This window comes from Mobula birostris, chromosome 3, assembly GCF_030028105.1.
Source record: "Mobula birostris isolate sMobBir1 chromosome 3, sMobBir1.hap1, whole genome shotgun sequence".
NCBI classification, from domain to species: Eukaryota; Metazoa; Chordata; class Chondrichthyes; order Myliobatiformes; family Myliobatidae; genus Mobula; species Mobula birostris.
The window spans coordinates 214750871-214764090 of record NC_092372.1 but is presented as its reverse complement, the minus strand read 5'-3'; the positions used below and the strand labels follow the sequence as shown (position 1 = coordinate 214764090).

The window sequence follows — 13220 nt, the reverse complement described above, 5'->3', positions numbered from 1 at the left end:
ACACTAATCTAATACACTGACTGAAATTCTTATCATAATCAAACAGTGAAGTTAAACAAAACAGTGGGTGTTTTTCATATAATCATAATTTTCAGGATATGAAATCATGCACAGTAAATAATGCCTACCACATAAGGGCCTCTCTCTTGAGAGCTTGCCTTTCTCCACAATTTAGCAATTTGTTTAACTCTGGTAGACCAATCTGAAACAAAAAGATATTGTCCAAATTAGGAGTTGCAAATACTTAGGAAGCAATGTTAGTCATTGAAATATGAGTTTGCACAGAATAGATAATTTTTACAAAATCTATTAAAGCTTTTGAGTTACTGAAATAGTTTAAACTAGATGTCATAACTTTGAACAAGATGGATATTTAAATCTCACTTAGCCTGACAGTTGAAGATTCAGCATCTGCTAAATCTTACCTTGGGTCACCAGCATAAGTTCAATTCCGCAGTCTCATTTGATACATTATGGTGCTTACCAGAATGAACTTAAGACATAATACAATGCAAAAACAATCAGCAGATTGACTGCTACATTTTTTCAGCACCTGGAGCTGACATACAAAATTGAGAAATGTACTTCAAGGCTGGCTAAGTCAGAGGCAATAATAAAAGCCAGCTTTCTGTTATTTAACAATAAGGATTTTCACACTAAGTACGTATAAAATGCAGGAAATGAATCGTAAAACCCCGCAGACTCTGGACATCTGAAATAAAAAAATACTAGAAATACTCAGCAGGTTAAACAGCGTCTGTAGAGAGAGAAGCGGTATTAATGCTTCGGATCAATGACAACTCTAAACTTCTGATGAACAAGAGAGGGAGAAGAGGATATTTATGAAGATCTTGCTTAGGACCGGAAAATTGCAGCCAAAAGGGGGAAAAAGGTGGGTTAGCTAGAGTCGTTTTCTGTAGAGTAAAGGAGGCACATAAGATGATGATGCTGATACAGAATAATAGAAAGGACCCTCTGAAGGGTGAAATACTATTGGACAGAGATTTAAAGTAACTGATGGAAGGATCAAAGGGAAGATGAAAAAATATACTCAGAGTGTGGTGTTGTCTGGAACTTCACCCCACACCTCGACCCCTGAAAGGGTGGTAGAGGCATAAACCCTGAAAAATATTTAAGCTGCACTTGGATGCCTATTTGATGAGCTGTGACCTACAGAGGTATGAATCAAGTGTTAGAGAGTGGGATACAGCTGGCAACCTCCTTTTTGATCTGCATGGACATGAGCCAAATGGCCTCTGTTTGTGTCATAAACTTGATAGGACTGCATGAATGTCAAGAAACATTGCTTTTCTCTGCTGATACTACTTAGTCTGTGGCATATCTAGGACCAGAAAAAAAAGGATAGAGAGTGTTAGTTGTGGTTCTTCAATCCCATTTGCTCATATTAGATTCTTACACCCTTTTAAATGTGTTTTTAAAGTGGCTGCATAAACGTTTCTTAAACATTGTAATTATAACTAATTCCACGACCTTCTCTGATCCAAGTTCCAGACATCAATGTATCTTGGTGTAATAGAAACTCTACCACCAAATTTCCTTTCAAACTCTTTCCTCTTATCTTCAGTCGATGTCCTCTTGTTCTTGACACCCTAGCATGGGGAAAAGATGCTGCCTATTGACCGAATAATTTTATATACCTCAGTCAGGTCAACATCCTTTGCTCTAGGGAAAACTAACCCAGCCTATCCAACTACTCTCCTTAACTAAATTTCTCCAATCCATGCAGTATCCCAGTGAATCTCCTCTGCATTCTCTCCAGCACAACCACATTGTACCTGCAGTGTGGGGTGCAGAACTGCACACAATATTATAAAGTGCAGACTCTAAGCAGTTTGTAAACTTGCAACACAACATTCCAACTTTTATATTCTATATCCTGACATAAGAAGGCAAACATGCCTCATGTTCTTCACCAATCTACATGATGACACTTTCAGAGAACCATGGACTTGAATCACAAGGCCGCTCTGTTAATCAACATTCCTTAATATCCTACCATTTACTGAACATGAAGTTCAAGTTCAGTTTATAGTCATCCAACCACACGCATGCATAGTACCAAACTAAACAACGTTCCTCCGGACTAAGTGCATATAACTTATACACATAACACATATAGTAATATTACCAGTAGTAAATTAACTAATAATAAGGTACATATAGAAGTTTAAAAGTAAACTATATAAGGCTACTGGTGCTTTATGCACGATGAGACCTGGGTGGTGGCTGGGAGTTCAATAGTCTTATGGCCTGGGGGAAGAAGCTGTTTCCCATTTTAACAGTTCTTGTCTTGATGCTACGGTACCTCCTGCATGATGGTAGAGGGTCAAAGAGATTGATGGATGGATGGCAGGAGTCATTGACAATGCTTAGGGTCCTGTGTATGCAGCACTCCTGATAAATATCTCTAATGGTTGGAAGATAGACTGCGATGATCCTGTCAGCAGATCTTGCAATCCTTTGTAGGCACTTGTGGTCAGACGCCTTGCAATTGAAAGTGTTCTGACCAGTTGCATCACCATTTGGTAAAGACCAGATGGTGGTGTAGCTGGTCAGGACACATTCAATGGTACTCCTGTAAAAATTCGTCAAAATGGGCTCACTCACCCCAATCACCTTAGGAAGTAGAGACACTGTTGCACTTCCTCGACCAAAGGGGTGGTGTTGAGGGACAGGGTGAGATTATCCGTATGTGCACTCCCAGAAATTTGGTGTTTCTAACTCTCTCCATGGAGGAGCTGTGTGTGTGCAGTGACGAGTGGTCAGCCTGCATCTTTATAAAGTCCACAATCATCTCTTTGGTCCTGTCTACATTGAGACTCAAGCTCTACACCGTGAGACTTCGCTGCACTTGTCAGGATTTAATTTCACCTGCCATTGATCTGTCCAACTTTCCATCTAATGTAAATAGCACTACAGCCTTAGACAAACTCTCTCACCATCCAAATCCACCAATGTTCATGTCATCATGGCTAAATGGGACTGACTGGTGGGTGCTGCGATGGCAACATAAACAGTTTGATGGCTGCATGTCTTAGAAAATACGCAGTGGGAAAATAGCCCAAGATTTGCTGAAGTGCAAAACATCGCAAAGAAATTGCCATATCTATTTTAAAGTGCTGATCTGGGGGATTACCATTGATAACACCATGTCAAATTAGGAAAACTGATTGGGAGGCTTAATAGAGAATGTGGACTGTGACATCTGTCCAGAATGGGCACAATTCTCAATTCATGGTCATAAGTTCTTTAAGAAGAGAGAGGATCAGGTAGATGTTATGGCTGATATTGGAACAAGTGAGATCCAAAGAATTTTAATCCTTTCAAATACTTATTTTCCAAGACATCACCTCCTACCTCCCCAAATCAAAAAAAGTTCAGTGAAAAAGTTATACCTGAAAAGGTTTGCAAATACATTTTTAAGGAACAAAGATATGACTGGTAGATTAGTTTTGCTGATTAGGCAAATAGTTATGGGATTATTAAAAATAGAAATTTTGAAATCTCCTCTATACAGGCAATAAACACACAGGCAAACACTTGAGTCTACTCTGAAGAAAGTTTGCACAAGGTTGATGATTGCAAACTCTGCATTATGAATGGTGTATTAACTGCTCATCTAAATATCTGTACATCTTCACTGATTTGTTGATAGAAGAATCATTGTCATTTGAATGAGAGAGAAACTGGACCTAAATTTACTATCTGGATGTTATCCAGGAACTTGACTGTGGGTCTTTTGTGGAATTATTCATTCTGATTTTCACTCTCACATTTCCACAACAAGAATGAAAGAATGCAAGAAAAAAGGAATAGACCACTAGACCCCTTAAATCCTGCTCTGCTATTCAATATGATCATGGCTCATTTATGTTGGCCTGAACACATCTTCAGTGCCAGTTCCCCATAGCTCTCAATTCTTTGCTCTTGACGTTCTTTATCTCTCTTCACTTTAAATAACATTATGTTAAAGGAATTCTGGAGATTCAATACCTCCCGAGAGAAGAAATTACCACACATATTTGTTTTAAATGACTGGTCCTTATGCTTTAAATGACCAGCACTTATGGCCCTTTGTTTGCAATTCTCCCACTGATAAAAACATCTTACCAACTTCCATCAATACCCTAAGGATCTTTCATGCTTGAATAATGTTATCTCTCATTCTTTTCAACTCAAAGGAACACAGACCAAAGCTGTCTAGTCTCACTTGATAAGACAAACCCCTCGTCCCAGGAAGTAACCTGGTAAATCCTCTTTGGACCAGTTCTACTGCTACTTTTTTTAAAAAAAAGGTAAAGGGATCAGAATTATGCACAGTATTTTGGATATGGTCTCACCAACACCCTGTAACAAAACTGCAACAAAATCTCCTGATTAAACTCTAACCCTCTGCAATAAAGGCCAACATGTGACCTATTGGACTTGCCCGCAAACTTTGAGAACATTCAGATTTCTCTGAATTTTAAGGCATTTTTTTGTTGCAAGTTTAAAAGAGTGCCTTTGAAGATTCAGTTCACCAGGTACACTAATTAATACTACCACAGCAGGAGCGAATGACTAAAAATGTAAATTATTTTGCAAGTGTAATTTGTATTGTTAATATTTCATGTACTATAGCTATCATAATAATTGTAAAGTATTTTTATAAATGTGTATTTTAACTTATTTTTGCTTTGTACTTCCAAAAAATTCAACAAAGCATTGTCACAACAAAGTAGCATCGGTCATCAGGGACCCCACCATCCAGGACATCCCCTCTTCTAGCCGCTGCCATCAGGAAGAAGGTACAGAAGCCTCAGTACTCACATCACCAGGTTCAGGAACAGTTATTACCCGTCAACAATCAAGCTTTTGAACAAAAGGGGTTAACTTTACTCAATATCACTTGCCCAATCATTGAAATATTCCCACAATCTATGGAAACACTTTCAAAGACTCTTCATCTTCTTACGTTCTTGATATTTATTTATTATTTCTTTCTTTTTGTACTTCCACAGTTTGTGTCTCTTGTGCACTGGTTGAACGCCCAAATAGGTGCGGTCTTTCATTGATTGTGTTATGGTTACCTTTCTATTATGGATTTATTGAGTATGCCCACAAGAAAATGAACCTCAGGGTTGTATATGGTGACATGTATGTACTTCAATAATAGATTTATGTTGAACTTTGAACATCTCCAGTGTAAAACGAGCAGTGATTAATCATTCAAGAAAGTCAAAAGCATGTGGATCTTTAGTCTACTATGCTTAAAAGAAAGGGTATTTTAATATCAGTTATGATATGCAGTCAATCTTGTGGAATCAACAGCATAGATTATACTCCACTTTAGCTAGCAATTCCAAAAAGAAATGCTGTCAAACAGCATGTCATGCATCAACTTGCTCTGAAGTGTATTTTTAAACTTAATACAATTCCCAATTTTACAAATGATGTTTTTTAAATATCTCTGATGAACAGGTACATTTGAAAATACCCATGGAGAGGTCAATCTGACTTGGAAGTGAGGTTTAAAATTAATAGCTGTGATCTAGCCATCATTAGTAGACACCTCTGCTTTCAGTGAGAACTGCAACTGTTTGTGTGGAGCTGGGCAAGGTAGATACTACAACAGGAATTATGCAAGGAATGAAAGCATGGCTAAACCATGTCGTACATCCTCTTCCCCAAATATATGCAGTTTCAAGATTCAAAGTCTGTAACAAACAGGTGAGGTAATTTTCTTACAAACCAGCTTTATCTTGAAGATAGAAACACATCTAATTACATTTGAGGTGAACACCAAAAGCAATAATTATCGCTTTTGGTGTTCACCTCAAAATAACAGTTAGTTATAAAATATGAAGTCCAATTTTTCCAACATCATTTAAATTTTATACTAACCTAATAGAAAATAAATTGATAAATAGTTTCTTTGAATATAATATGCATGCTGAACATTAGGTGAGGGGCAAACGCATGCGGCCCTTTTCACAAGGAAGTTTAATTAAAAACAAGAGGGTATAGATGTAAAATAAGAGGAAGGATTTAAAAGAGACTCGAGGACAACATTTTCCATATAGAGGGAGGCAAGTATATAAGATAACTTGCGAGACAAAGAGGTTGAAGCAAGTATGGTGACATTTAGAAAATGCTTGAACAGGTTCACGGATAGGAAAGGGTTAGGGAGATATGAGTCACGACAGGCAAATGGGACAAGCTGAGAAGGGTGCCTTGGCTGGCATTGATGAGTTGGGGTGAAGGGCCTGTTTCCATGCTCTATTGCTGTATGACATTTTAAAAATTTGAAGCCAAGACTAAGAATTGACTGAAAAGCATTTATTTAGCTAAAATGTGAAAACAAATTAAGCCATGATTATTTTAAATACATTGAAATATACATAGTTAGGGGAAGTTTTATATCTTTGAAAATTGATCAGTGTATTTCATTCAAGAGAATTCAATAGCTCCAGGAACAAAAACAGAAAATGCCAGAAACACACAGCAGTCTGCATCAGTGGGAAGAGAAACAGAACTTCCATTTTAAGTAGAAGACTATTTGTTAGAACAATTTATTAACCCAAAATATTGACGATTTATCTTTCCACAAATGCTGTCCCTCCTGTGGAGCATTTGGAGAATTTTTTGTTTTTATTTCAGATTCCCAACTTCTGCACTTTATTGATTTTCAATCACTATTTCCAAAATACGATCTGTTGGTTGGCATTACCTGGAAAATCTTCTTTCAGGTTTGGGAAGTTTGTGTTTGTGTACAGAACAGGGGCAACTGTTGCCATTTCTCCCAGGGCTTCTTCCTTCTCCCATTTCAGCGTACTCCGCTGTGTATAGTTTAGCGTGTCTCCTTCCACTTCCACAGCAGGAGCAGAGGGTACCCATGGGCTGGGTCCATCACCAACAACTTGACTAAAAGTATGGCTCTTGTCTCTATTAAATAGATCCAGTTCAAACACGGGTTTAAAGAATGACTTAAATAACCCTAATAGATGCAAATGCTAAATATTCAGTAAAAACCATTTTATATTATGTATTCCTGTTACGTGTCATCTCCAAGGAAATAGTACATATTATTAAAGCTATCTTCTTTGATAATCACCTTTCTGAATGTTGTTTAACAATATTCTATATCCCACATTAATCATCTTAAAAGAGAATCAGGAGTAACAAAATGAAAAGAGCTAGAGGGGAAGAAGTAGAGAATGGGACTAATAGGGTTGTTCTTGCAGAGAGGTGGTGTGTGCTTGTTGGGCTGAATGGATTCCTTGCTGTTGTAGTAGTTCTATTTAATAACATAGGTATCCTAAGGGTTTGATGAACCAAGATCCAAATTAAAATAGTACATTACAGGTAATAATCTCTGAATTCTTACCCACATTGTACTCACAAAATTATAGGTGCAAAATAATTTGAACTTCAAATTTCTTGCAGAAAGAATTGTGTTGAATGCAAGGGTTTTGATGCAAAGAGCAGCAGTCATTAGGAAAAGGAAGGCTGTTCTAAGGGATGGGCACTATTGAAACTAGATAAAGGGCATCGAGTGCCATATCGAATAGGTAAGATGGCAGACAGAGGATAAAACAAATGAAGTTGGTGGTTGGGATGGGGGGAGAGGGAGAGGGAGGGGGAGAGGGAGAGGGAGAGGGAGAGGGAGAGGGAGAGGGAGAGGGAGAGGGAGAGGGAGAGGGAGAGGGAGAGGGAGAGGGAGAGGGAGAGGGAGAGGGAGAGAAAAAAAAAAGAAAACTCTTTGCATGGTAGGTTCATGAAGGGGTAACTTTAGAAGACTACCCAGAACAGTAAATTTAGGTAAAATCATGCAGGATAGGAAAAAACAAAAAAAAGATAAATGGGCTTGAGAAAATGCAACAATGATGAATTTGACAGTGATAAAGGAATTTCTAGTTCAAGCTTATTATAACCATACATACCCAAAGAAAATTTCATCTGAGGTAGTCAGGCTTATTCTAAAATCCAATGGCAATGAGGAAGAAGCCGTTCTTGAAACCTGAGGTTTTCGGACGCTATTGACTTTATTTGTGTCATTCGGAAGATTTGGATGCAGAGTGGCCAAGATGGTGTAGTGGTTAGCACATGCCTTGCAGTACAGGTAACCCAGGGTTCAATTCCCGCCACTGCCTTTAAGGAGTCTGTATGTTCTCCACGTGGGTTTCCTCTGGGTGCTCCGCAATCCGAAGATGTAGGTTAATTGGTCATTGTAAATTGTGCCATGATTAGGCTAGGGTTAAATCAAGGGATTGCTGGGCAGCGCGGCTCGAAAGGCCGAAAAGGTCTATTCCACACTGTATCTCAATAAATAAATATTCTGGGATGTGAAGAGATTTTCAGAATGGAAAGGTTTGCTATTGATAACAAGGGTTAGGATACAAGGAAGGGATATGGAATAGGAAAATCAAGGTGCAGTTTGGGTTCAGTTGAGTAACTTGTGGATGCAGAGTATGTCTTCCTAAAGGTACTTAAATGAGAAGGCAGGAAATATTGCCAAGAAATTACAGGTGTTTTAAAATATGGCAGTATTAGTGATTCTATAAACTGGAATATCCACACACATACTCAGTATTCACCATATGAAGGGCAGGTTGATGAAATGAATTGAGAATATCTTATGAAATCAATATTCAAAAGGAACTAACTAGGGAAAGTTTAACTTTGGATCTAGCACTATACAATGAAAGCATGATTTTTAACATTATCGTTAGGAAGCCTCAGGGAAGCATAATCATAATAGCACAAGAACATCATTACTAAATTACTAAACTAATATCCGGAGACTTCAATTACTGATTGGAGAGCTCAAATCCCATCATAGCAACTGTGAATTTATATTCAAGAAATAAAATTGATGCAGAATAAAAAACTGACTAAATTGGCAAATTATAAAACTACTATTTAATTAAAAAATTCTGTGCACCACAGTTCACAAAGAGATGTTGGATTTTGACTGGAGGGACTTAGTATATTCTGTGCTCCACGGTTCCCAAGGAGACATTGGATTGTGCACATTCGGCACTTGGCAAGGGCCAATAAGAAGACAGGTTTAAGCAGAGTGTCCATTCTGGGAGTGGGCCAGAGGTAGCGTGGGGAGTTCAGGCTTTGGTGAGGAGTGAAGGCTGTAGGTAGATTTTTAAACTATAACTTTTCTTCCTTTTTTTCTTTATTGCACAGTTAGAAGCAGTGGGAATGCTGGGCAGCCATTTGTGAAATATGGCTGCAAGAGGGCAGGACTGGCAGCTCAATGCTCCAAGGTTATGTTGTTTTAGACGTGAAAAGTGTAGGAGCAATTGAAAGGGGGAGGGGTAGCATTACCAGTCAGGGTAAAAGACTTGGCTGCTCAGACAGGAGAGACTGGAGAACTCGTCTACTGAAGTTAACTGGATAGGACTAAGGAATGAGAAAGGGATGACCAGGTTAGTGGGATTATATTATAGACCACCCAACAGTCCACAGCATTTCGAGAAGCAAATTTGTAGAGAGATCCCTGACTGCTGCAAGACATGCAAGGTTGTGATAGTAGGTGATTTTTAACTTTCCACATATTGACTGGGGCTCCCAAACTGCAAAAGGGCTGGATAGGACAGAGTTTGTCAAACATGGTCAGGAAAGTTTCCTAAATCAGTACATAGAAATCCCAACTAGAGAGAGTGCGATACTAGATCTCCTATTTGGGAATGAAGATAGGGCAGGTGACAGAAGTTAGTGTGGGGGAATACTTTGCATCTGGTATCAGAATGTCATTAATTTCAAGATAATTGTGGAGAAGGATAGGTCTGTTCCTTGGGTTGAGATTCTGGATTGGAGAAAAGCCAATTTTGATGGTATCAGAATGGATCTGGCAATTGTGGATTGGGACAGGACATTTTCTGGAAAGGAGTACTTGGTAAATTGGGGGCTTTCAAAAGTGAAACTTTAGAGTACAGAGTCTATACTTGCCTGTCAGAATAAAAGGCAAGGATAACAAGTTGAGGGGACCTTGGGTTTCGAGAGGTACTCAGATATTCTAGTTAAGAGAAAGGAGGTGCATAGCAAGTATAGGCAGGAAGGAGCAAATGAGGTACTTGAAGGATATGAGGAATGTTTAAGAAGAAATTCAGGAGAACCAAAAGAAGGCATGAGTTGCTCTAGCAGACAAAGTGAAGGAGATTCCTAAGGGCTTCTACAGATACGGTATATTAAAAGAAAAAGGACAGCAAGAGACAAAATTGGTCCTCTTGAAATCAGAGTGGTCATATATAGCATGCAAGGAGCCAAGTGAGATGGGAGAAGATCTTAATTAGATTTTTTACATCTCGGGAGACAGTCACAGTCTTATTGAAGTGAAGCAAAGCAGCAGTGGGGTCACGAACCATATATAGATTACAGAGGAAGAGGTTTTTGCTGTCTTGAAGCAAATTAGGGTGTAGCTATGGGCACTCGCATGGGCCCCAGCTATGCCTGCCTCTTAGTTGGTTATGTGGAACAGTCTATGCTCCAAACCTATACTGGTACTGCTCCCCAACTTTTCCTTCGCTACATTGACAACGACATTGGTGCTGCTTCCTGCACCCATGCTGAGCTCGTCAATTTCATCGACTTTACTTCAAACTTCCACCCACCCTGCAAACTCACTTGGTCCACTTCTCTCCCCTTTCCTCGATCTCTCGGTCTCCATCTCTGGAGACAGACTGTCCACTAACATCTTTTATAAGCCCACTGACTCTCATAACTACCTCAACTATACCTCTTCCCACTGTGCAACATGCAAAAATGCCATTCTCTATCCCCAGTTCCTCCGTCTCCGCCGCATCTGCTCCCAGGATGAGGCTTTCCATTCCAGGACATCTCAAATGTCCTCTTTCTTTAAGGATCGTGGTTTCACTTCTGTCGTCATCAATGATGCCCTCACCCGCATCTCTTCCACTTCCCGCAATTCCGCTCTCATCCCATCCTCCCGCCACAACAGGGACAGAATTCCTCGTCCTCATCTACCACCCCACCAGCCTCCGAATCCAGCACATTATCCTCTGCAACTTCCGCCACCTTCAACAGGACCCCACCACTAAGCACATCTTTCCCTCTCCACCCCTCTGCGTCTTCCGCAGGGATCGGTCCCTCCCCACGGATCTCCCACCCGGCACTTATCCCTGTAAGCGTAAGTGCAACACCCTACACCTCCTCTCTTGCCACCATTCAGGGCCCCAAACAGTCCTTCCAGGTGAGGCAACACTTCACTTGTGAGTCTGTTGGGGTCATCTACTGCATCCGGTGATCCCGGTGCGGCCTCCTCTACATCGGTAAAACCCAACGCAGATTGGGGGACCGCTTCATCGAGCACTTCGGCTCCGTCCACCACAACAGACAGGATCTCCCAGTTGCCACCCACTTCAACTCTGCTTCACATTCCCATTTGGATATGTCCATACATGGCCTCCTCTACTGCCATGATGAGGCTAAACTCAGGTTGGAGGAGCAACATCTCATATACCATCTAGATCATTGTTGGAGAGGACAGTTAGAGTGGAGATCTTGAGGTTTTACTTCGAGGCTTTGGCAAAAAGAGGTGAAGGGTGAGGTAAGTTTATGGTTAAGATTTTAGACCTCGCTTGAGTAGTGACAATGGGCCCAGGGTCAGTGGTACGGTATATGAGATGTTGCTCCAGCCCCTTGGTATGAACATAGAATTCTCCAACTTCCGGTATTTCCTTCCCCCTCCCGTTCCCTATCCCTATTTCACTCTGCCCCCTTCCCCAACTGCCTATCACCTCCCTCATGGTTCTGCCTCCTTCTCCTACCCATTGTGCTTTCCCCTATTCCTTCTTCACCTTTCCTGCCTATCCCCTCCCTGTTTCCCCTCCCCCACCCCTTTTTCTTTGCCCTTACTGGTTTTTCACCTGGCACCTACCAACCTTCTCCTTCCCAACCTCCCCCCACCTTCTTTATAGGGCCTCTGCCCCTTCCCTCTTCCGTCCTGACGAAGGGTTCCGGCCCGAAACATTGACTGATCATTTCCACGGATGCTGCCCGACCTGCTGAGTTCCTCTAGCGTGTTGTGAGTGTTGCTTAGGGTGGATGTCCCCAGGCCTGAGAAGGAGGTCCCTTAGACTCTATGGGAGGCTAGTGCTGAAATTGCAGGGGCCATAGCAGAGATATTTAAAATGTCCTTAGCCACGAGTGAGATGCTGTAAGATTGGAGGACAGCTAATGTTGTTCTGTTGTTTAAGAAAGGCTCTAAGACTAAGTAGAGGAAATTATAGTCCAGTGAACCTGACATCAGTAGTGGGTAAGTTATTGGAAGATATTCTTAGGGACTGGATATATGAGTATTTGGATAGATATAGGGACTGATTAGGGATAGTCAACATGGCTTTGTGTATGGTAGGTCATGTCTATACAATCTTACAGTTTTTGGGTATGTTACCAGAAATGTTAATGAAGGCAAGGCAGTGGATGCTGTCTACATAGACTTTGGCAAGGCCTTTGACAAGGCCTCATGTGGGAGGTTGGTCAAGAAGGTTCAGCCATTTGGCATTAAAGATTAAGTAGTAAATTGGATTAGCTATTAGACAGAAGAAACCAAAGGCTGGTAGTGGATTGTTGCTTCTGTGACTAGAGACTTGTAGCATGCAGCAGGGATTGGAGCTGAATCCATTGTTGTTTGTCATCTATATGAAAGATCTGGGTGATAATGTGGTAACTGGATTAGCAGATTTGTGAATGACACCAAGATTGGGGGTGGAGTGAACAGTGAGGAAGACCATCAAAGCTTGCAGCGAGATCTGTACCAGCTGAAAAATGGCTAATGGAATTTAATGCAGACAAGTGTGAGGTGTTGCACTTTGGGAGGACAAAACAGGGTAGGGACTTGCACAGTGCATGCTAGAGCACTGGAGGACAATAGAACAGAGGGATCTGTGAATACAGATCCATAATTCCTTGAAAATGGCGTCACAGGTAAATAACATCATAAAGAGAGCTTTTAGCACATTGGCTTTCATAAATTAAAGTACAGGTGTTGGGCTGTTATGTTGAAGTTGTATAAAATGATGGTGAGGCCTAATTTTGAGTATTTTGTGCAGTTTTAGTTACCTTCCTACAGGAAACATGTCAATAAGATTGAAAGAGTGCAGAGAAAACTTAAAAGGATGTTGCCAGGACCTGAGGTATAGGGAAAGGTTGAATAGGTTAGGACTTTATTCCCTAGAATGTAGATA

The 13220-nt window shown here is 40.5% G+C and overlaps 1 protein-coding gene across 11 annotated transcripts in view; it reads right to left on the bottom strand.

The window, feature by feature from the left end:
* The window catches only part of kmt2ca (lysine (K)-specific methyltransferase 2Ca), a 487395-nt gene that overhangs the window by 80742 nt on the left and 393433 nt on the right, over positions 1-13220 (bottom strand). For all 11 annotated transcript variants that reach the window (XM_072254064.1, XM_072254065.1, XM_072254063.1 and 8 more), the window contains 2 exons: positions 6731-6945; positions 129-202 (listed from right to left, as the gene is read on the bottom strand). In XM_072254064.1, the coding sequence (XP_072110165.1) occupies positions 129-202; positions 6731-6945 (289 nt within the window). The remainder of the gene's footprint in view (positions 1-128; positions 203-6730; positions 6946-13220) is intronic.